This window comes from Vollenhovia emeryi, unplaced genomic scaffold, assembly GCF_000949405.1.
Source record: "Vollenhovia emeryi isolate VEMERY1.0 unplaced genomic scaffold, V.emery_V1.0 DF939125.1, whole genome shotgun sequence".
NCBI lineage: Eukaryota > Metazoa > Arthropoda > Insecta > Hymenoptera > Formicidae > Vollenhovia > Vollenhovia emeryi.
This window is the reverse complement of record NW_011967241.1, coordinates 951,223-976,675: the sequence shown is the minus strand read 5'-3', so window position 1 is coordinate 976,675 and position 25,453 is coordinate 951,223. Positions and strand designations below refer to the sequence as shown.

Genomic DNA, 25,453 nt, shown 5'->3' with positions numbered 1-25,453 from the left:
CCTACCACCAGAAAAACTTTTTCGGCGCGTTGTCATATGTCGCGCGTTCGCTCGCTGAGCGCCGTTCGCCCGCTCACCGCTCCCCGCTCGCCCCCGTCTCTCATCGATCGATGCGTGACTCCACCTCTCGCTATCGGATCTTGAGAAATGTCAACAAATACACCATTTTGCATGTCTGCCGAGTCCGGCCTTCCGCTCCCCCGTGCACTTATTGGCTCAGACGTTTTTCTTAATTACGCGATAATAATTACGGATTTTGTAAAATGGTATATAACTTTTCTTCTCAGTTTGACCCAATCTGCTATAATCTTTGAAGTCGTCCAAATCGAATCCGATACACCCTGTATATATCATAGGTCTATGGGTAGTACATACACCCTGAAACTCAGTGATTTGTATAGATGAGAAAAAGATGATAAAAACGCAGGCCCAGGCATTAATGAGGAAGCCTGCACTACCGGCTACAAAACAGAATGTTTCTAGGCGCGAAGAGCACATTGTAGACGGGCTTTAAGAGGGCACGCCTCGTCTATTGCATCCCTCCGGGATATATCCACGTGTGTTGTATCACATCGAGGAAATGAGCGCGCATGAATATTACAGCAAACGTCTGCAGCGTTTCGACAGCGACTTAATTACGCTTTTTATGGGTTGGAGAGGGAATAATTATTTTACGGCAACGCGGCGGCGGCGGCGGCACACAGCGCTACGTGATATTTCCACGTGGCGTTCGGCTCGTTCAAGACTACTCTTGGAGATTGGCTCTGAAATAAAACGTGGGCGGCGAATTGTTGTGTAATTTGCGATGGACACGATTAGTTCGTGAAGCCGTATTCATTACCGTGCCATACGATAATTTGATAGAATATAACAATAGTTATTATTGTTATTATTATCATTATTGTTATTATTATTGTTATTATGCGAGCGCTATTGCCATATTCCTCCACATAATAATTAGCGCGTACCCGATTAGTCGCATCCTAGATTTTTAGTAATTAATGGTATATGTATACACTTAATTAATATGCAATAAGTTAATTTGGGAATGGATAGAGATATTTGATGACTTTGGATTATCGGCGGAAACGAGATCATAGAAATCATACAGATGCGGCGATACACTAAACGCGTGTTGCTAATCGAGTTAAAGGGGGCGCTGCGGTGATTCTGCACCTCCCGCACCTAGAACTGTCAATTTAGAAAACCGTTCGTGTAACGTACAGATTATGTGGCTTTTGTATACAGACCGACGGCGTTCCGCTAAATCGGAACGCTAAATCAGAGATCAGCGTGGTATCGTTGAAATTAAGTTTGGAAGAACCTGCAACTTGTTCGAGTGAATGCATTTTTTTGTTAGGCTTCTAAACTTAATTTCAACGACACCATGCTGTTTTCCGATCTAGTCCGATTAGTGGAACACTGTCGGTCTGTGCACAAAAGCCGCATAATTTGTATATCACACAAACGTTTTCACGAAGTAACAGTTCTAGAGGCAAAAGGTGTAAAAGGTGCAGAATCACTCCAGGGGGCAATTCTGTATCTCACACCAGAGTGAAAATGCTAGAAGCGAATAGCTTTGTCCTCTTTCTAACCGTCCTCTTAGAAAGGGAACAAAGCCGCTCGCTCTTAACACTTTCGCTATATTGTAAGATACAGAATTCACCCCCAGCATCCCCTTAAAGCTCAACGCGGGCAAGACGAGGAGCGAATGCCCATTTCCGAGGCGATTTTCGAAAATTCACTGGGTAAACAAATGGCGTTTAGACACGGAAAAAGAGAACGACAACGTAGGACCAGCGCGGAAGGGAGAATGGCGTATTTGCGAGACACACTTGTCTCGCCGCGAACCTTGCGAGAGTCGCCGTTTCCCTCCGGTAATTGATCGATTCGTAAAAATGGCCCCCAGCATCCCCTCACAGCTCGACGCGGACAAGACGAGGAGCGAATGCTCCTCGAAAATTAATTAGATAAACAAATTACGTTTAGATTCGAAAAAAAGAGAGAACCACAACGGTAGGACCAGCGCAGAAGAAGGAAGAATGGCGTATTCGCGAGATACACTTGTCTCGCCGCGAACCTAGCGAGAGTCGCCGCCTTTTTTTCTCCGGTGATCGATCGATTGGTAAAAATGGCAACGAATCATTCGGATTCCGTACAAAAGAGATACATATATCTGTCGCCCGCGGCATCGTCGCGTAGATCCCCACGGGGCGGGCTGCTCGTAACCGCTATTGCCCGGTCAAATATAGCTCCAGCGTGCCGATACCAACAACGGCCGACAACGAGTCTTGAAACATTTATCCAGTGCGTTCGAAATAGTCTCGTTCGTCGCGTATTATTCTTGGAATCCGTCGGGCTGGACGCGCCGTTAATGCTGAGTGCCGCCTAATCAAAGCGCCATTCTTCCGCCTCCCAAACGCGTCATGCTGCTGTTTACGATTACGTGCGTCATGCTCGCAGCACGCCCACGTACGTACTCGATCAACAGCAATCGCGCAACTAGCCTCTCCTTGCTCGCGATCGTTGCGCGGAAACGTTATTGCGTTCTACGCGGCCGCCGACGTGCGGCGGGACACCGCTGCGAGCGGCGCGCGCGCTACGCGCTCCGCTCGACACGCGGGAGAGAAACGAGTTGTGGCCCAAAGAGAACTCGCGTTCCTTTTATCCCTTTTGGCGAGCGAGATTAATCGGGAAAATCGGCGGGGCTCTCGCGCGTGTTCTCGACTCGCGCAATTACTTCGACGATCGCCATCTGTCGTCGTGGCGAACGGCCTGAAAAAGAAAAGGCGGTTTACTCCTTATTACGATCAATTTCCGAGCTATCGCTGGCACCACTCTCACGGCACGTTTTCCCCTCCATTAGCGGTGAATTACAGTGTTTATAAGCGCCGTGCTTAACGGCAGAAAACGAAGCGGGAGCGAGAGAGCGCGGGACGCGGCCGCGCCAAGTGTGAGGAGCGAGAGACAAAAGGAACTCTCCTCGATGAGTAACGTGCGGGATGACGTGGTCGTTTAAGTCTGCATTAAGCGACCCTCGCGCGTCGTCGCACGTGTGTGACGGTGACCGCGCTATCAGCTTGAAACGTGCGCGCTCTAGATCCACGCGCGTAGATCGGAAGGGTCGGGCGATACACCGGCGCGAGTAATTAAAGCGACCGAAACGTTATTTGGGGAAACGTTGGCGCCCGGGCCGAGACCGAGGCCGAGACGAGACTTTCATTGCCTTTTATGCCGCGGTTCTGCTCGCCTTGGTACTTGCTCCACGTGCAGCCTAATCACCGGCCGTATTTCGCAATTAATTTTATAGCCGGACACACTCGGGGTCTCTCGCTCCGAGGCGAGTAGCGCGGCTAGAAATCGCGCACAAGTTTGTTTGCAACTTCTTCTCGAGTGCCGGCAAATTGGAGGATGCGGGATCTGCACAGCCTTTAAATAATTCCCGTTCAAGCCCGCTTGAAACTGAACGGTTGAAAAGACTTTTTCTCTCTCTAATGCACGTGTTATCACGTACTTGTAATCTAAGGTCCAGTTTTTCATTTGCTCTGCTCGACTGTTAACCAGAGGTCAGTCGACTCTCCATCCGTTTGTATATTATTATCTAAGAAGAGACAGAGAGTCGAGTGAGCTCCGGTTAACATTTACCCAGAAAATGAAAAACCAGGACTAAATTATCGAAAGCTCGAAATGCCCGCCGACAAATTTCACGGTTAATTAAAGTCTCTCGTCCGCGATGTTTAACCGGTCAACCATTTAACCCGCCGTGTGTGAATCGACGCCGTCGTCTCGAAAAACGATCGAAATCTCGGCGATATTAATGCCGATCCGGCGCGCGAGGCTCCCCGACTAGAAATAGACGCTAGGCGTTAAGATTCTTGCTACACAGTCGCGCCTCGCCATCACGCACAGCCGGAAACAAACGGGCTCGCGCACGTCTCGTATATTTCCAGTCGCGCACGCACTAATGCGCGTACGCAGCACGCGCGTGCGGACCGGCGCGGCGGGAGCGACACGACGCGACGGCGCGCATCGATGATAAATTTAAATGCGACCGGTCGCAGAAAGGAGAAAGAGAGAGAGAGAGAGAGAGAGAGAGAGACGCGGAGAAGCAAATACGCGCGCACGCACGCACGTGTACGCGGTATCCCAGCCCGCCCTACGAACGCCTTTAAATATAGAATATGGAGCACCTTGCCCGCCGCACGACGATGGGATTGTGCAAGCGTGATTTTCTCTATCCTGCACTCGGCACGCGTTGTTTCTAGTATTCCCCGCGGCGCACGCACTCTCCTCTCTCTGTATATCCTCACTCCCGTTCCGCTCTCTCATCCCCCTCCTCCCCATTTATATTTCCCGCGACTTATTTCTAGCCACACTTAGGCTGATGGCGGAGAACGATCTGTAAACGCTTAGTCAGTCTTAGTCGCAGACGTAAGGCAAGACAGTGAAAAACTTAAGTCGTGAAAGTCGATTGTGCACAACTTGAGTTTTCCTCTGCCTTGCCTTACGTCTGCGACTAAGGCAGACTTAAGCGTTTACGAATCCTCCTCTGCCATCAGCCTTACTGTTCCCTCGTCCACCGAGCTAATGCCCCGTCGACGAAATGCGAGGGTTACACCGCTGACCAAAATCGTGTACACCGATGCCTATCAATGCACGAAAAAACCGCTGAGGGCACTGTGGTGTACAGATTTGCGGCATTACTGGGCATTTTTTGAACACAGTTTGGGCATTAGGCCTTGCGGGCCTTATAAAGATAAAATAAGATAAAGTAATGACCACCGAGCATTGTAGTAGGCATTGGTGTACCTGACTTTGGTCAGCGGTTTTTCCGATCTTATTTTCTCTAACTTTATCGTGTTTTATCTGTTCAGATTTATTAATGCCCCAGCAAGGTCGAAACGCCCACTAATGCCCAAAAATGCCTAGTAATGCCGCAAGTCTGTACACCACAATGCCCTCGAAAATGTCTGTTTAGCGCAACGAAATATACGGCAGACGCATATCGATGGTTTTACTAGGTTTTTTAATCATTACAGATCACTTATCACTTTTTAATTTCACACACGCATCGCGCGAAGAGCCGTGGACAAAAATCGCTATTCATAGGACATCATTCGTCCTTATTATCCCTTTCCGCCGTTACGTTCCCTTCGTCACCGGCTGCCGCGCGGTGACGCACGTACTTCTGTTAATTACGACTGGAGGAGGAGAGAAAAAACCGTCGGGACGCGATAACGGACTTTTGTCTGCGCCCTTATCTCGGCGTCTCCGGCGCTCTTATTATTTTCACGCGCGCGCGCGCCGCGTGGGACGCGTCGCGTCGGCCGACGGCGATGCCCGTGCACGCGAACGCGGCGATTATCATAGCCGCGCGCGCGCATGCAACGCGATAACGCGCTCGAATTGATCTCGCGCGATTGAGCGTGAACGGACATTTGAAAATAATCCGAATCGCGCACTTAAGTATAGAAATGAATGAGCATTGTAACTCGTCGGCGCGAGCTGTCGGCATTCGCGAGGAGAGCAGTCGGAGAAAGAAGTCGCCCGCAGACTTTCTTTCCGGTGTCAACGGACACGCGACGGGCCGGAGAGAAAACATTAGCCAATGCTGGGTGGAAAGGCGCACGCGCCGCACGTTTAAAATTATCGCGACTTCCCTTTAGAGGATAATAACGGTTATCTGGCTAATTCTCGCCGCGCTAAGATCTTAAGCAGACAAGAGCTGGATTTATGTATTTATAATTTGCAAAAAACGCAAAACATTATCAATTATCCTGCACTGAAAAAAATTTCTGGTTAAATATGGACGAATCAGATAATTCCTTTAGGATTTACCAGAATTCCTTTAGGATTTACCAGAATTCCTGTAATCCTACAGAAATTCTGGTAAATCCTAAAGGAATTCTGGTAAATCCTAAAGGAATTATCTGATTCGTCCATATTCAACCAGAAATTTTTTTCAGTGTGGAACCAGGAACTTACTGACGTCTCTGATAGGTTTTTTTTTTGTTCAGGCAGAGTCGATCGAGATGAAATCTTATATTAATATATTCGCGTTTCGATGCGTTACTCTGAAAAGCAGCTGACGTATAATCGAGTTAGATCTCCGCTACATGGAGGTAGGATACACTTCGCCACTCATTAGCGGATCCCCGGCGCTCCAAGAAGCTGCGAAAAACTCGTTAAGCCTGTTTCCATGACACCTCGATATTAATCCGCCGATCAACGTCTAACAAAGCGGAGCGCGCGCCTTTCAGGGACCGTCACGGCGCTAGATAACTCCGTTAACGTTCCATTAATATCCACGGGCGGGCGGCGATGACCGTTCGAAGGAAATGAAATACTTTGTGTCGGCGCGCAGAAATTAACATGACTCGCCCGCGTTCCCTCGCCTCGGCTTCGCAGCGCCGTAAATGTCAGTTGATCTAGTCCGCGCTTTAATCATCTGATTTGCTCTCCGCTACTTTTCACTCTGCTCCCTCTCGGCCTGTCGGGTCCCGGCGTAGTTCCGATTTAATTAACAGATTAGAGTCCGCGCAATTAGTGTCACTCGTCGACCCCCGCCGTAACCAAGTCAAACTTACTTAATGCGTACGTTTTCTTGTTTTTCTTTTCTCTCGCGTAACGTCGTTACATTTCCGTAAAAATCACCCGCGGCAACAGGACGCTCGATAATATTTATGGAGCCGATAAAAATCGAACGATACATCGGGCGTTTGCGTCTCGCGCGACTCCTCGCGCGGAGATTTATCTCCGTCGACGAATGTGTCTCGCTGAAAATAAATCGACACCGGGCGAAGAACATCCTATCGGACACGATCGATCCCCGCTGTTGCGATTTGCAGGATGACGCTTACGAGCGAAACGACGTATGGCGGGGAGGCATTTGTTATCGCCGGGGTATCGCAACGTGCAACCGCGCTATTCGTATTTTGGCAAATATCATTGCGCGCCCCGGCTCGATAACCGGGCGATTCGTCATGGACTTCTGGCCGCTGGTCGAATGAACGAGTTTGCCGTAAATCGACGCGACGATGCATCGACGCATAAATCATTCCGTCGTTCAGGTGCGCCTCTATCAGAGGCTTTCGTTATCGTTGCGCATCGCGCAGCGTGCGTCCGCGCTAAATCAAATCGGGGGAAAATACTTTCGGAAGGACACGCGCTCGCGGAGCGCGAGCGTGGGAGCTTATCGGCCCGTGTTATTTGCCGGACGGGGGGGCGGGCCGATTAACGCTACACGATAATTAATACGGGAAATAAAATGAAAATGATATAATAAAGTGCCCGGCGCCGCGGTAAATATTCCCCGGAAAAATAGCCCGCGGGATAACCCGCTCGTTTCCGTTGTTACGACGCGATAGTTTGTTATCGCGATTTCCACCGAGGAGATTCGGCAACATCTCCCCGTACATATATATTTTTTTCTTTCATTTTTATCATTAATCCACGACATTCTCTCAAATTTCTCGCGTACGCGCGAGAGAGAGCGCCTCTTTATAGCCGCCGGCGTTGATTACGCCTGCGTCTCGAGGCCATATCGGCCGTAAGCGTTACACACTGGCGCTGTTTATACGCTAACAATAAGTAGGCGATCGTCGAAACCAATACGGAATCCTACGTCATCGCGCAAGTGGGCAAACAAAAAGCGGGTAATACGGTAGAGCGTCTGCTATTAATGCCGACATAATGGTAACTCCTGTTGCCGTTCCGTTGTAAAAAGTCTGTTAATACCAATAGGCGCTCTCTCTCTCTCTCCCCCTCCCCCTGTCTCTCCGTGTCTCTCCCTGTCTCTCCCTGTTTCCCCCCCTCTCTCTCTCTCTCTCTCTCTCTCTCTTTCTCTCTCCCACCCACCATTACAATGTGGCCGGTCGGCCTTAATGTAATTGTGTCCGGAGGTTCAAGCGATATGGCATGTATAAAATCCTGCGCCATCGTGTGTCGTGTGTCCACGTAGCCGGCGTGACGTAAGCACAGCTTGGCCAACGTGTAAGCTTTATTAACTCGCCTCGAGTACTGCCCGACACTTAAAATCAATTAGTGGTACGCGTCAATTAGAAAGTCGGCCGCTTCATTCCGAGTCCGAGTCATTCGTCGGACGACAAGCGCGGCCGTTTCGACGCGGAATAATACTCGGGGATGACGAAATCCGACATGGCTGGTATGAAATTTTAGAGGCGGCAGTAACATCGTATTTTCTGTATATGACGACGAATTCCTCGGAACGCCGACCGGCCGATCGGTCGATAATATACAACCCGCGATCAATCAGCACGTTGAATGAACGCCGGCAGTTTTATCTATTCGGGCTCTGTTATCTGAAAGTCCTCCGATAATTCCACAAGTAAAATCAAGTCGGGGATCCGTAATTTGTTTTCTCGATACTAGCCATTAATGCGATAACAATATTAATTTATTCGTCGTGCTTCCTGTTAGACTTTCGTCCTCCAGCCGGCTTGGACCACTCGGCTGGAGGAAAGTCCAACTACGCGGAAACACGACGTACAGAACGTTGTTTCGAAAAGGCGGTGATGAGGGCCGATCAAGAGCGAGTGCACGCGGAGGAAACAGGTTCTCGGAGAGACACCACCGACAGCGAATTGTTGACGACATCGCGACGATATGTCCAGGTGATCGATTGTGTCTCGATCGTGTAGAAAGGGGAGGATCTTCGTTGGCGATGACTCGAACGTCACGTTATTATGCAAATCGAACCGGAAGTTCTTCGTGGGCTCGAACGCGTAAGGATACGGTCTTGCCACGACGATTCTGTGGGATGAATCGCTTCGGTAAGATTTTCGAATCGGTGCGCACAAAACGGACGCGCTCACACACGGCGGATTTTAGCGAAAATGTCCAACGCAGAAGGGACTTTTTGAGAAATTTAAATTATATTTATTTATACATATTTGTGACGTAAAATCCCGTTAGACAGAGAGACAGGAAGTTATCAAATTATATGTCGCATAATACTGTTTTATCTCAACAATTATATTTAATTGTGATAATTGCGTTATTCCCCTGCGTGATATTATTTTCATTTTTGTCCTTTTGATGTCACGGTTTGTCAAGGAAAATCTAATAATTAGCATTGCATAAATATTAATTATTGTTTCTTTCATAATTCAATACCGCATTGCAGTTATTTATATATTTTTTCGAAATCCAATTTTCTCTCTCTCTCTCTCTCTCTCTCTGTCTCTCTCCGAGAGGATAGCAGCGCGCAATCGCACTTGACGATTTTACGATGATTTGTAACGTCCGGATTTATGAGGCAATAACCGGTCTAATTGCTGTGCGTCTGTTCGCGAATCAATTAGAGTATATAATTACTACTAGAGTCATAATTTCGCGATTGCGCGAAATAAGACTCACTTTCGTCTACTTATGCGCTCTAGCAGAAACGAGGAGAGGGGCTGCTTCGTTAAAACGATTCAAGGAAAATAGAGTGGTTAGAAATATAAAAATCGTCCCTTTTTCAGTGGGAACAAATTTGTAGGATATTTTGCACGAGGCATCCGGATGTATATATTGCGAACTCGAGAAATATTAATTGAAGCGTCAAGAAAATGGTGTATTGATTTTTAAAAGAATAGCAACAGAAGCACCAACGTTTCCATACTAATATACATGCATACATCTCCGTCTTTTACATCTATATATAGAGTACATTTACATAGAAGACCTATATTTATGTTTATTAAACTTTCTTAATCCAGTATTATTAATATCCAAGCTCTTCAATTTCTCAAACGTTTTAACAGATTATGTCCGGCAATATTGGGTTACAAACACCAAATTCATTATTTATAATTTGTAATTGTTGCTAAATGCATTAATAACACAACTGTAAAATTAATATGTTATTAAATTTACGGTTTCCGGGAATGCGAATTGCAGCACAACAGGAAGTGAAACATTACGAGTTTGTTGTGCCATGCGTTATCTCATTTTTTTTTCAACCGAGATATCGAGATAGACGGGAAACCGCGACCTACGAATTCTTCGCGGCGCGGTATCCACCTCCCGCCTGTCCTTCCTCGCCGAGAAAGGCTCGCTTTCTTTCAGCGGATTTTCTTTTAGTCCCTTCTGGCAATTTACGTTCTACCCACCCGCCGGAACGGCACACAACTCCGGCCCCCGTTCAAATCATAATACCGGGAGACCGTTCCCTGTCGTTTGTTCACGCAAAACACACAGACACCTGCTAACCGGTTGCAGAAAAAATGACGGCGATCGGCAAGACATTAAAGGAACACTTTGACCCCGGCTACAAATTGAAAGAAAATTAGGGCACGCGATAATAATCGGCACGTAAGATGATTCTTCTGTTATTTTTATCAGCTTCTCGAAGGAGCTGATAAACTTATAATTTTTTTTTAAACACATTTAGGTGACGTTACGCCAAATTTGCAAAACGTTTGGAAGAGAAAAGTAAAACGAAATAAGATATGTGGCGCGGTAATCAATATATTAGGAAGGTGATTTCATCTTAAGTAATTCTGTCTCATTATTTCTAATTTTTCACGCAACAGCAGGCATGTCTGTAAATTTTCGGTCTTATTCGCGAGAAGTCTTATTATAGAAAGTTAAAACGTCAAGTTAAAACTCACACCAGCGTCACTGACTACACCCATTAACGATCCAAGATTAGCGGCCGATCTGGAGGTAGAAATTATTACTGGAGCAGCTAAAATTAATGATACGGCTCCAAATTCGACTACGTATGACGCAGTCACAGTCGTCAATAAATACCGTGTCAAATATTTAAGCCCGGCGCCTGCATTTTGACAGGCCAGAACAATCGCAGCGGATGATGTAAGTAATTTGGAAAAACAAATATTGAGCAGAATAAGGTGGGACTATTTGCGTCGTGTAATATATTGTCTCGTACTGGGGACAATACGCTCGCTCCACCGTAATAGCCATTCAAGCTTTACGAAATAGAAATTGCGACATAGATGATCTTGACGATATCGGTTTCCGTAAATAAAGGGGGAGTAAGCGGTGCACTTTACGATTATCAGCTTTGATTTTGTTACACCATCGCAGTGTTAGCATTTCCACAGACGTATTGTGTCATACGCGACCCTGACTCGACTTTCCTACTTTACGATCGAGTTACACATCGCTCGCACATGCAGTGACCGCTAAATTACATTCCTCGACTCCTGTGATTTAATAACGCGTCGCTGCGAAATCCACCAGGTCTTACAAATTTGCGCTAAAGTTGAAATACTAACCCCCGGCTGAGGCTGATATTTCAACCGAAATAACAAAATTACTCCTTGTAATTCACCTGCGCGTCAATTGTGCGATATTAATGGAGAGTAAAATCACGCGCTTGACAAGCATCTCCTAGCATAGATAGGTGTAAAATAGCAAAACTATTCGTATACTCGTATATTGTATATTAGTATCGTAACCCACAACTAAAACTAGTAAAGTTATCACAAAACCGTAACTAATCAAATACTTGTAACATTTATCGTGTGCAATAAAGTAAGTTAAGTAAGCATTTCCTCATTTTTTCCAAAGTGTCGAGATTTTACGGGCGTCATAAAAAACGCACGCACAGTTTTCTTAATATCGATTACGCTCCCTTTTCCCGCGACCGTTATCACACACCAAAGAATATTTATAGTGCCGGAACGTCCATGAATGACAAATAAATGAGGAATGCAAAATTAAATTCGATGATTATTGGAATGAACTTTGACCTCGACTCAGGAGCTCGCTAAATAATTTAGCAGTTCCGCTTCCGTCGACTGCCTGCCGGCTTTATATCTGTAGCTCAACCTTTCCATGACTGCTAGGACGCACGAGTCTCACTTATATTTTTTGCTTCTCCGGTACTTTCGGGCGCCGGTGTCCCATTTACAACACAGTACGCGTCTGGGCGCGTATAATTGCTTCAAACTGAAGAAACGCCCGAATCACTGTGTTCACAAAAGAATTAAGGAATTTACAAGACCGAGCGCAATATGCAACTCTATTGGCGAAAGCAAAAGACACTGCGTCGCGACGTAAAGTGGAAGGTGACCCGGTCACGAAAGGGTTGAGGGGCTTTAAGTGAGCGTAAGGACTTGAGCACTGACCTTGAGCAGGTTTCGGAAGTACGGGCTGCACGCCGAGAGAACGATCTTGTGCGCGGTGAAGCTGCAGCTGTCGCAGGCGAGCGTGACGTCTACGAAGTCTTCCACGTCCCTCAGCTGACGTACGGAGCTGAGGATGCTTGACTGAAAGTCGTTCCATCTTAAAGAGTATTGCTGCTCTCCGCCGGTCGATGAGGTCGTAGAAGCCGCCATGGCGTCCGTCCCCCTGGGGCTCTCGATTCGCGGTGCTATCGTGCTCGCGCGCGCGCGCGCGTCTTGTCACGCCACCCTCGGATCCGGACACCGCACCCCACGTTCACAAGTCTCTCAGTTCGCACACTCAACGCTTCCGTTCTCCAATCTCTCGAAAGTCGCCCGACTCAATCGCACCCGAATTTACACCCAGAGAGAGAGAGAGAGAGGGGGAGAGAGAGAGAGAGAGAGAAAGAGAGAGAGAGAGAGATATATCGAGTCACGACGACTGACCTGGTCGTAGTATGCAATTGTTCGATGCCTCGGTAAACAGATGGTCACAGGTACCGCTTCGCGCAATAGCCGTCGTCGGGAGTGAGAGGCCAACAAATGAAAGCTAAGCGTCCAAATAAAAGTAGGTATAGGGGAAACTTCGCGTGCACCACGTTGAAGAATCTCATAGTACTTGGATCATGATAGAAGTGGCACCTGGAAGCGCGCGGTAAAACGTCGGACCGAGACCACAAAATGATTGTGTCGCTATGTGTATTCGGCGAGTGACGCTATTGCTTATTTTGGTGGTTCGTGGCGGCGTCCTCTACTGTTTCTGAAAGTGTGGCAATATCTCCTGTTAGCTACACGGAAAACAAATAACGGCTACGTGTATGTACGTGCGTACATACAATACAGAGTAAATAAATAAAACGTTCGCCCGCGATCGACGCTCTCGTGTCTTCGAGAGATCGTTGGCGAAAGCGTATCTGCGATATCGACATCGATTATTATTCGATGCTTATTTCAAACACAAATGTTCCTTTTAAACTCACACGTCTTCTTATATGTTCGTACTGATATTAATTCAATTCTCGAGTATTTCGTATTCGAAGCATTAAGAAAATCTCTCTTTCTTTTATTCTCTTAATATACTGCGGTCGGTATTCACAGTCTGTTCTTATAATTAGGGCCACCTTAGTCTTAAGCCTAATTTACAACGTGCTCGCTCTCTCTGCATCTAGAAACATTCTATTTTATATAAATAAGCGAAACGCTTAAAAAATTTGTCGACAATATACGGTTGCACAGCGTGTAATATGCAATTTATCCACTTACGCAATTTTTTTTAAACGTATTTATTGACTACAAAATAGAATGTTTCTATACGCAAAGAGTACATTGTGGATTAGGCTTTTAATGTGTTGCAAAGCCATATTTATATTTCTGCAAGAATATGCAGTCGGATGCGATTGTTGAATAAAAATTGGGAGAGGTGAGGAATGCGAGGGACGCGAACATTAAAAGTGCTACTTTAGTTGCTCCGCATTTGTCGTATGTATACGTTAGAAAATTATTTGATCGGATGGGCGCGGTGGAGATCCCAACTTGACAAGTTTCTCCGTTTGGGCGACCGTCGTCTTGGCATATTTTTTTAGGTCTGTCTGTAACTAAGACAACTGAGAAAAACCGGACGTTACTTAAGACAACTTTAATAAGGACGGACCATGAATACCACCGGCCTATGTATGTCACTAGAATTTCAATAGTGACTGGATAAAATCAAATTTATTTACTCTGTATTGTCTTTTTATTAACATTATTACACATTCTTGCAGTATACTCTGTTTATTATTATATTGTATTAAATCTTTCTTCTGTTTGAATGTTATATATATATAAAATTCTCGATAATCTTTCTTTAAAAATGCGTTAATATAGGAAAATAGGTTCAAGATTAAGTTGACGCGTTTATTATAATTTACGTATTGCGCATGCTGTTATTGGTAATTGACGTATATAGGTAGATGAAACTTTTATGCAGTTCCCGGGAATCAAAGATTACATTTTTAATGGTTACTGACTGGCCAATTGTCCATGAAAATTTAAATATGTAATTCGTAACGAACGCATTATGCATTACATTTTTAATATCGGACTCGTTGGAGACGATTAAAATTTAAAATTTAATGCGCCACTCGTAATGAACAAATTAGGTATTATCTTGCCAATGTAAAACTCGCCGCTAATGGAATTGTTCAATCGACCTTAGCGTGCGCAATCGTCCGATGTAAAATATTTGTATTTTTATTTTTATTTATTTCGTTAATCTTTCGTTAGCAACGCCAACACGTTGTTTATGCCGAAATCGTAAAAGCCACGGAAGCTCCAACGAATAAAAATAGTCATCCGTTCAGTATTCACGTTCAGTGAAGTCCATAACAATTAAAAAAGTTAATATACTCAAGAATGTTTATTATGCCTTGCAATTTATTAAATAAAAAAGGTACACGGTGAAAAAGTCAGATTGCATCTACATTATATAGAATTTCAATCAAATGTCCAATAATTTACAATAATGTTTATACAAATCTACAAATTTCCACCATATAAGTAAGAATATTAACGTAATAATTTTGTGTTAAGAGAAATAAAATACATTTAAATATTATACAAAAATAAATAAATTAACGTAACGCACACATTAAAGGCCTGAAGATTACGAAATCAATAATTGAATACAAAAAGTCGACGTAAGATAAAAATGCGTTTTTAATAATAAAACAATTTAATGTAATATTTAATCCATTTCTACCCGTATTACATGTAATACGAATATGATATTTCAACCGATATGATTCTGAATTTAGGAACCTCTCGCTACAAAAAAGAATTTATTTCAGAAATAACTTATATAAAAATTAATTGACGTCTACGTCAAAACCATTAAATCACTGAATAATTGTATAATCCCTTTTTTCCTGTTGTTAAGTTTAAAGTTTCCGAAATTAATATCTCGCATTGAATGCACGCTTGAAGTACTGTGATACTGGTTTATCTTATTAACACAGTACGCGCCGTATAAAGAAAACAACTTGCTTGCCGACGATACAAACTTTGAAATCAATTATTGATTTTAAAATGACAAAAACTTAATGTTCCTCTATTTCAATACTACATAAAAACTGTGACGATAAATAATAAGAAATAATACCTTAAAGATGTCCGGCGTTGAACTTTTCGGATGCTTCTTCTTTAGTTTGACCAAATAGTACCTGATACTGTAGTGCGAAAGTATAGTATCTGCTGAATAGTTCCCCGAAATTTAAGTATTCAAATACCCTTTTTATTTTGATTATTTGGCTCGTGTAATATTGATCAGATATTTTTCGAGGAACTATTTGCATTACCATCCCGGTTTCTGGTTTGTAAGCTGTTAACAAACCATAACACGTTGTTAATTTTTGGTAATTTCTAAATTAACAGAGACGATAAAAGCAGAAAGTCATGTGTTTAAATTTTCATTTATTATGTGATATTGATGACATATCTCTCTCTCTTAGAATACTTTCTTAGAATCTCTTTCCTTTTGTGTATATGCATATACGAGGGTGAGCCAGAAATTATCTGCACTTTTCGTTCTACAATTTATTTGCACAAAAATATGATGTACATATTGAACCCCTATTTTTGTGTAAATAAATTGTAGAACGAAAGGTGGAGATAATTTTTGACTCACCCTCGTATTTGCTCTGTTTCCATTTGACTTTTAACATTGTCACTCAATAATAGTGATTATTTTATACTCTTTCACACATGTTCTATATAATAGTATACTTTTGGAGTATTTACCGTATGGTATGTAGTAGGAATCAATTGTAGATCGAATTGAGAAATAAATCTTCTCTTTTTCTCTCGCCCCTTCTTAATGTTTAACTCTTCCTCGGAGATGTCAGTGTATATCACTTTTTCGCGCATACCGAAATGTTTGCACCTTCCGCCCTTCTGCGTCGCGGCCGACGCGCTAATCCGACATCCAGTGCCAGAAAATGAGCCTACAAAGGTTCTCCTTCGCTCTTTTATCTTTAATATTAACGACTTTATCTTAGCCTGGTGTTCTTGCTTACCATTCCCCCTCCGGTTCTTATTCACTTTTTACTTTAGCTTTATTTCTCTTTTCGTTTATTTCTTTTGTTTCAGGCTACGCCCTCTTCTTTCCTGTAACAGATATACAATCAGTAAATTAAATGCCTCGGATTCATGAAGTGATTATCAAGAATACATGATTTTCAACGATCGAATCTTGAATTGGTAAATTTATCTTTGAATGTTGACTTGGATAAGATGGATGCTTGTTTGTTTGACGTACTGATTAGGAATTATTTTCTTTATCGTTAAATGTTGTAGTATGAATTATTATAACGAAATGAAAGATTTCGATGCATTAAATAATCTTTTCTACTTGATTAATTGCATCATTCTTTTACGAATGAGGATGCAGTGCTACAATGTTAATCAAAATACAGATCGAAAGAAAGACTCGTTCTGTTTCTTTTATGTTCTGTTTATTAATCAAAGTTGCATTCGAAGATCAATTACGATTAAAAAGAAGAATGACGATCGAAGGAAAACTTTGTGCACGTATAACGTTTATCAAATCTTTTTGACTAATATATTTCGGTTTCGCCCGAATTTGAGTCAGTTTGTGGCACCGCCAAGAAGCGATAAAAAAAAAACTTAAAAAGCGCATACGCTATATCTACTTGTTTCTTTGACCGTACAAATGTAACCAATATTAACCGGTCTATTCACAAAAATGCTTTACAACGGAATCTTCCGAACATCATTCGGTTTACGAGCGTTTTATCCGCGGTCTCTTCGCTCGACCGAAATGCCGGGGCTCTTGATTTTTCCAAACTTTTACAGGCCCCGCGACACTTAATGTTCGGTTGGATGCACACGCGCGTTATGCGTTCTTCCTAATGATATACGGCCGATAACGGTACAACTGCCCATAGGTCTGTAATCGACTACATAAACGATTCAAAAAATTCCCGTCAGGATCGTTTCGCAGGACTCGTTTAACGCTGGACGCCGATCGGCTGACGGAACACTTTACTATGAGGCTCCGTTGCATATATGTTGCATTTATGCAATATTGCAATATTGTTGTGCTCGTAAGTCGATTTGTATATTTCCTTCGTGCAGTTTGATTTTACGCGATTAAAAATAATGCGAACATCTGCAATTCGTAGGTTTTGAAAATCTCCGAAATTTTTGTCTACCTCGTGAACTTCTCGTGATTATTGCATTAATAAAATTTTTTACGTTTACATAACAAAGGACTGCAAATGACATTACACGGCGTCGCTGCGTACATACATCGAGCACGCACTAACTGCGTGCGAAAAGAAAACGATTATTTCTAATGCTGGAAGATTTCTCTGAACGCGTGCGTGTCTTATACGATCGCAATTACTGTACGATTGTACGATAAGACGCTCCTCACTTGCGTCATACACGGAAGAATCGTCAAGAATTATTTTTCACTTACAAACCCCTAATTGTAAATCATTCTGCTTTTACGATCGGTAGTAAATATTTCTTCCCGTCGTACATCGATTACTATAAATATAAGCGCGATATACGTCGCGCTCGCTCTCTTCTATTTCTCCGCGCGCAATTCCTTAACACGTTTCGCACGTTACCAATAAAAGACATGGATTCAAATCGCACTTCCGCTTCTACAAATATATATTTACATATATCTACATATGTACGTGTGTTACATCTGACAGTGATTTTCCACAGATAATTTATCGCAGCAGACAAATTCTCTCGATCGACTTGTCAATGCTGTAAAATATTTCTTGCAATCGTTAAATAAACGGCTATTTATTACATGTGACATGTTTCACAAGCAATATATAAAGCATGAAATATTTCGAAAGCACATGTACAATAAAACATATGCACGCGAGCTAAACGAATTGCAGTTCACCAAAGTTTAAGCACATTATAATAAGTACACAATAACAACGAGCACAATACATCATCATAGTAATTATTTAATATTTTTATGTAATCTGCGTACATAATTCATATATGTATATTATTATATGCATATATAATTTACGTGGGTATATGTACACAAATGTTGTGTCGAATAAATTAATATGATGACAATAATAATTTTAATTAAAAGAAGCCAGTATTGTCGTTGTTATTGTTAAGATTTGGGTCGGCAACGGTAATGAGTTCTGCAACTTGAAGATCAGAGACCGTCGTTTAAAAGAATATACAAAACAAGCACCGCTAACAACGACAAGAATAACTCCAGTTTAAAAGGAAAGAAGCCATAGCCCATATAATATTTCACGGAACGTTTTGGAGACGTTTACCGGAGATTTGTGCTGTGTGGTAGAAAAGCGAGGAAGAATAGAAATAAAAATAGTCTAGAATGCAACGATTATTACACATTATCGAAGATGTGTCACAGTTGAAACAGAAGCGTAACTAAATAGAATTGCTGCTGTCGCGGTCTCTATTTCGTATAAAGTGACGGCAGAGAAATTGGTCGCATTATTCGATACAGCATTCACGTTGCAACCCGAGCGAGCTCTTAACGCAGTCGAGAAGCATAAAATCGTAATATATACACTTTATGTGGCACTTCATTCATAAGTCGGAGATAAACGCGGGATTTATATACCGTTCACAACAAGATGCATAATAGTATCGCGGGCTTTTCCTCTCGGATGTTTTACATTTCGCCAATTTAATTTCCATTAAAAACAAACTCCGTGACATCGCGCTTATCGGCCGTTGGTTATCAGAGAAATGTAAAGCTTGATCGCGTTTGCCCGCACAATGTACGATCGCCTTCGCCGCTTTAATTACGAAAATAGCTCGATCCTGCTGATAGCGGCCGCGTTGTTTCGCGTTTCCGCGTATATGGTATACGCTTTATAAACAAGCGGCCCGAGATATCGCGGAGTAACATACGAGTACAGTCTAAAAAAAGCCACGGCTATGTACGTAATGCAATTACGGCGTGCGTGTCGAGAATTAAAAGCACACGAGTCGCAGCGATTACGCATTACGAAACTGTTGGAATGACTTCGATTGCCACCGATTGGGAATCTATTCAAAACAAAGCACGAAAGCGGATGACAATTGAGAATCGTAGCGCAGGTGTCCATCGACGCCGCAGAAAATATACGATTTCAGTATCGATCTTTCGAATTCTTGTAAAGAAGATATCGAGAAACGATCAATAAGTTGCCGGTAATATATTTACATTATTCATCGCGTCAAATGTGAATAATAACAATAGCAGTAGTTAATATGTCTTTAAAAACTTGGTATAATGAATATCTTTTAAACGATTCGCTGCAAAGTGCGATGTCGTTTGAGCGTTACACCTTATTGTTTTAACAATAATGTCGAGCATATCAAAAGTATGCCCGTAAGCAATCACATATTATGAAACTGATGTAATGGCCATGGTTTCGCAAGAGCGTAGTTAGAAAGCGTTACAGCCTGCGGAACGCGTCTTATCTATCTTTCCTTCTACGAGCGAACTCGAATGTGCATTTCACCCGGGTGGCTTGCATCTTTCCACGGCAGAATGAAGCGAAGTCTGAGATAGACACGCTAATCACAAACGCAATTACTGATACCGCGAACGTTTATCTTTGCATCGTCGGCCAAGTGTTCGATTCGGCGCAGTCGTGTGTGAGAAGCGGGAAGAAAACAATAGCTACCAGTTAAGTACCTAGGAATTCGATTTCTCGGAATTAATACAGTCGGCTTGAATGCACACACCATTCTAAGCGAAAATAAAAATCGAGACTATGTAATTTTTAAGATGTAATATTTATGGCAAAGGATGAATTAGCTTCGCCTTTCTCTTGGCGCTTATTGCTGCAATTATTATTAGATAAATCCTTCTTATAATTAACGTTATATAAGTCTTGTTAAATATGTATATTCACAATTCTGAATTTCACTTTAAATCGGAAAGGATTAAAAGTTTATGTTCTTTACTTAAACTTGACAGAATTAAAATGTAATCCTTTAAAATTACGCGTACGAACATGAAATACGTAAATTAAAATTGAACGCAATTATAAAATTGTGTTATTGTTGGTGGAGAAAAATAATTCTCTTGAAGCGAGAGTGACTTTTTTTGCCGGGTGTTTGAGTAAAACACTTTCTCGCTATTTGGTTCGTGTGTTTTTCGCTCAGGTATTTACTGACTTGTGAATGTGTAAAATCGCAACCGCGAGAACGTAAAACAGAGCGTGCCACGCGCAGTAACGTGTGTGCTGCGGGCATTCCATTGTGTCGTATGAATGAACCACGCTGGGAATACATTTCGACTGATCGATCAGCGTCCAAACTGTTCTCAGGCATCGAAGCGCAAATATAATTCTAGCCAATTGATGAAAAAGACGAATCACGCATTTGAAATTATACATAATTTTTAAACATTACTTCGCTTTAAGTCGACATTTTTATTTTAAAAAAATATATATAACTTTTGTGTACGTGTATGTGTAGATATACGTAAATAAATAAATTATTAGATCATTTATATTAACGTATTGTAAGATAACATCTTCTTTAAGCGACCAATAAATGCGCAGAGAAAAGAAAGAATAAAAAGTAGCTGTGACAAATTAGTCATAATAAAGTATAAAGTAAAAACTAAATTAAATAAAATGCATTAAAGCAAAGCAAAATGAAATTGAAATAAAACAATACAAAATAGAAGGAAATATGAAGAGAAGAGAAAATAGAGAGAAAAGAAAATGTGACAAACCAAAAAGAGAGGTAAATATGATACGAAATCATATCCCACAGTTCCAAAAATTACGTATACCAGTATACAAAATGCATTTAGATCGAAATTGCCACCACCTCATGTAACAAAGCACAATAGACTAGAATAATGTATGTTCTACATTATGTTGATATATAAATTACTGTATGTATATTTAGAGTTTTAGATCAGGTGACTTAAAGCTAAATCCTGAGTGGCTCTCGTAAGCAATCCAGTAGGAAAAGTAGTATCGTGTGCCGTTGGCTTTAGTAGTTAGAATTTAAGTAACAATGATTTTTCTTCCGATGCATTTTCTCGATTGAACAGAATTAATTGTTTATTTAATCGGTACCAATAAGTCCGCAGAATGATACACAAAACGTAGTAACAGTCACGGAACAAAGTAATGTAAAATATTAAGTACGGAATTTTCCAATTGGTAGGCGGGACAACGAATTCTCTACGTTCTTTTGTTGTTTTCACTCGGCGCGGTATCGTACGACGTTACGCGGGCCAAAGTTTACCCGAAGGTCGCCGCGCTCTCACTCGCTCGCCGAACGTCGTGCCGGCAAGCAGTGGCGAGAGTCGCTCCGTGCGTGTTATTACTTTTGCGTTATCGGTTTCCAAGACTCGATCACGATGAATGCAGGGATAAAACACTATTGATTTGCACACCTTCATTAGTAACAAGTAACGTTCCTCGATTAATTATTAAGTTTCTACAAGTTTGTAATGTGAAACGAATTGCATGTCGAGGCGACGGCTCTTTATCAACGTATAGATATTTCACGGGACTAACTCATCTAAATTATAAATGTAAACCGTGGTATTTTGTCGCGGTTACATCTCGTTTACGCACCGCGCTTTTAATTGTTTATCAAAGATTGTAAAATATCGTTTCGTTACGGACTAATAACTACTTCTTTACCGCAGATTATGCTTTCGATGCTCGCGTTTTATATCGCCAATTCAAAAGTGATTTATCCCTTCTTCCGAATAAAAAATGCACACGATATTTGTTGATAATATTTCGTGCATTTCGCGGTATTTCACATCGCGTACGGGAGTGCCGGAAATTTCGCGCGATCGATGATTTTCGCGAGTGAGTGTGTGTGAGTGCAACAAGAAAATCAACAAGGAAAGAGAAGAAGGAGGCATCGGGCAACGGCGGAGAAATCGTAAGGTAAGTGTCTTACATTTTTATTTATTTGCTACTTGTGATGCTTGAAAAAGATGCTTGCTCTTTAACAAGGATAATATCGATACTTTACCTACATGAGATACGCAATTCATTTGCTTACTCTTACCTATGTTCCGTAGTGTAGATGAACAAAATCGATCGTTACATTAAAAAAAATTCGTTTCCATATAAGGAATAAATCTGTATAATAAGAAAATCATAAATAAATACATCGGTTTTTGCACAATAAAAACGAAATGTGAAATGAATAAATACTACAATGTTTCATGTTAATATAGAATATATGTGCGCGCGCGTGTGTGTGTGTGTATAAAAAACTGATAAACGAATAAATTAAACGGTATTAATTTCGCTCGTTGTACTTATTATAGATTTCAAAATTAATATATGTTTATGGGTTTTATATATCGGACAATATAGTCGGATAACGCGCAACATCGACCGCTTGATTAATAACGCTGCTTAGAATCAATCACGGTGAATTTATCACTTTTAACCGGAAAGTCGGGAGAGCTCGAGTACCCATTCGCTTTTTCTGCCCCACCAACGGCGCTTTGCATATCATTGTGTACGACGTGCGTACACAAAGAAATATTCCATAGGCGCGAAAAAAAGCGCGCGATCTGCATATGTCGTTAGGAATGATCGATGAACCCGGCGGCAAAGCCCGGGTAGCCGTCATTAACGCAGCCGCTTTTTGCGCGCACGTACGAGCGAGTAAGCTTGCAGTGACAATGCCGCGATTCTCCTTGCGGAATTTTTGTGCGATTTACCGACCGCCCGGCGAAAATCGGCTGATAGGACCGCGTAAGAAATAACGAAATCGACGAATGAGCACCGCGAGAGAGTCATTTGCAATTTAATCCCTCATACATTATTTATCACCCTTAACGATCGTCGTCGTTTCTCTTACGCTTTCCAGAAATAATCTGTTTTCGCGATTCAACTCTGACAATGGCGGCATAAAAACAAATAGACAAATATATTGGACGAATTAATTTGCTTTTAGGTTCGTATTCCCTTGTCGCAGGATTAAACATACATTTTTATTTTTTCAATTATTCATATGTAAAAGAGGCTCCATTATAAATTCTTTAATATCAATATATCTCAGTCTTCAACCAACTATGTTAAAACTTTGCAATTTTTTTGTAATATTCTGAAAGTAAGTAATATTTAGGAAAAATGCGCGAATAGATATTCATAATCTCATAAGCCACTTTTACGCATTTATTCTACCTTTCTTTCATTTTGCACTTGTATTTATATAGAGTAAAGTCTTCTGTTATGAGATAGCAGGTTTTCGACACCCAAATTCAATCACAAATCTTTTTCCACAACGATTACACGATCTAACAATGAATTTGCCACTAAACAGATTTCGCTTCGAGGCCAATTAATTCATGGCGGATGCGTCAGGGAAAAATCTTTAAAACGATGTATCAGTATTGATCTCACGGAGACAATCTGCATGCAATGTCAATCGTGATTGCTTCACATTTCAAGCAAAGTTGTATAGGAGCTTATCAATTCGGTGTCGCAAGTATACGAAGCTAGATCTCCTTCCAGTCGTCCGCAATTTACTGGTCAGATGTGTACAGAAATAATTTGCATGTTGAATTTTATGTGACGCAATGGTCACCCGTTTTTATTACCATATCGGCTACGATTACGTTAGCGAGACGGGCCGCCCGGGCTAATAATTGAATGGCGATCACTCAGATAATATAATAATAAGTCAACTATCATCACCAACGTCAACATTACTAACAACAATAACAACACCGTCATTAGCATCGCGTACGATGGCTAGTGGCCAGATGACTTTCACCTTCCAGCGTATGCACGCACCGTTGCGCTGGAACGAATGCCCGTACGTCTGTGTGACGAGCCGAGCACGTAAGTGTGTGGTAATTTCGGGAGATAATAGCGTCCCGGTTAATTGGAGCCTTTCGTATGTACGGACGCGCGCTGATTGAATATCGACGAAGAGATCGCGTAGTAATTATCCTGAGAAATTCATTGCGCAGGATTGCGGGAATACAACGGAATATATCAGGACAAAGACGCCTCGCGCAATAACAGACGTCATAGCGAGGGAATTTGAGAAGCTGTTTGATATGGGATTCGGACGGGAATTGTCGGACAATGCTCTATTCTTCAAATTAAAAGACTTGAACCTTTAAATAACGACGTACATCTATGTACGACGAGAGATGAATAAATTTGGCACATTTTTTTAACAGGACATGAATCGCTAACAATTAATATTAATTTACGAATTGTAGACATCTTATACAGACATTTCGAAGCACGCGTCGGTTACCAGTCGCTTTTGCAATGTAATCTTATTCTTAATTTCCCTTCCCCTCTAATTTTCGAAACGGGCAGCTAATTATTCGACTACTGTAATGGCATCTAGCGATTGCTTAGTAATGGAGATACCAAATCTTGAGCAACGTGTGATTGGAAACACATAAGAGGATTGTGAATCACAAGTCAAGTATAAGCTGACGATCAGGTTTGTCTCTCTCGACGATTAAATTTATTTATCTTAAAGAAAAAAAAGGTAAATTAATTTGACACACGTTGTCCCGCGAAGCCGAAAACAAGGAAGTGAAATAAAAATGATGGCCGCGGTATTGCAATATTAGCATAAATTAAAATAACAATTTCATCAGTCCGGAGATTTTATCGCGGCGCACCGTGCACCGGTAATTTTCATTTGGGAAGAGAGTCCAAGTTCACACGCTGCACGATAAGCCAGATCGTTAAGACGCTTGTATGCGTAAGGGCGCATATATAGGCGCGGTATTAATTTATTTTATGCGCGCTCGCGTGCACCGGTTCACGCACATGCGGCGGCGCGCGTTTCCTCGCATAGTATAAACGCCAGGTTGACGACCCTTTAATAACTTCGTGCGTTCTCGCTCCGCGGATCGGATGTGGATCTCATATCGGCCAATTAGGAGACGTTTAGTAATGAGGACGCCGATGCGATCCCGATGGATCGATCGATAGATCGGCCCGATACTCGGCGAAGGTGAGTCACGTGGCCGGAAATGGCATGGTAGAGAAATTCGTTACGCGATACGCGATATTGCTTCCGGAAGAGAAATGATACGATGCATGATCTACTACGGTCGGTGAAAGATGAAAAGATTCCGGCGCGGGGATCTTAAAGTGCAGCGGAAACTAATTAAATGACAGCCGCGTTTTATCGGTACACGCACTTATCATGCAAATGAAAAACTCTTGGATGTAATTTTTCATGTTTCGTCCTTAATGAGAGCTAAAAATTTCCATTAGGAGTCGCGCGCGCGCGCGCGACTCCGTGAGTTATCTTCACGGACTCTTTACGCT

General features: G+C 42.2%; 1 protein-coding gene across 5 annotated transcripts in view; it reads right to left on the bottom strand.

Annotated features, from left to right (window-relative positions):
- LOC105569205 (protein abrupt) overlaps positions 1 to 25,453 on the bottom strand; it is a 90,066-nt gene that overhangs the window by 46,589 nt on the left and 18,024 nt on the right. For 3 of the 5 annotated variants that reach the window (XM_012025445.1, XM_012025448.1, XM_012025447.1), the window contains exons 2-4: positions 15,915 to 16,280; positions 15,277 to 15,495; positions 12,102 to 12,897 (exon numbers count right to left, since the gene is read on the bottom strand). In XM_012025445.1, coding sequence (XP_011880835.1) covers positions 12,102 to 12,311 — 210 coding nt within the window. In that variant the 5' untranslated portion in view covers positions 12,312 to 12,897; positions 15,277 to 15,495; positions 15,915 to 16,280. The remainder of the gene's footprint in view (positions 1 to 12,101; positions 12,898 to 15,276; positions 15,496 to 15,914; positions 16,281 to 25,453) is intronic. The other 2 variants (XM_012025446.1, XM_012025449.1) reach the window with 2 other exon arrangements.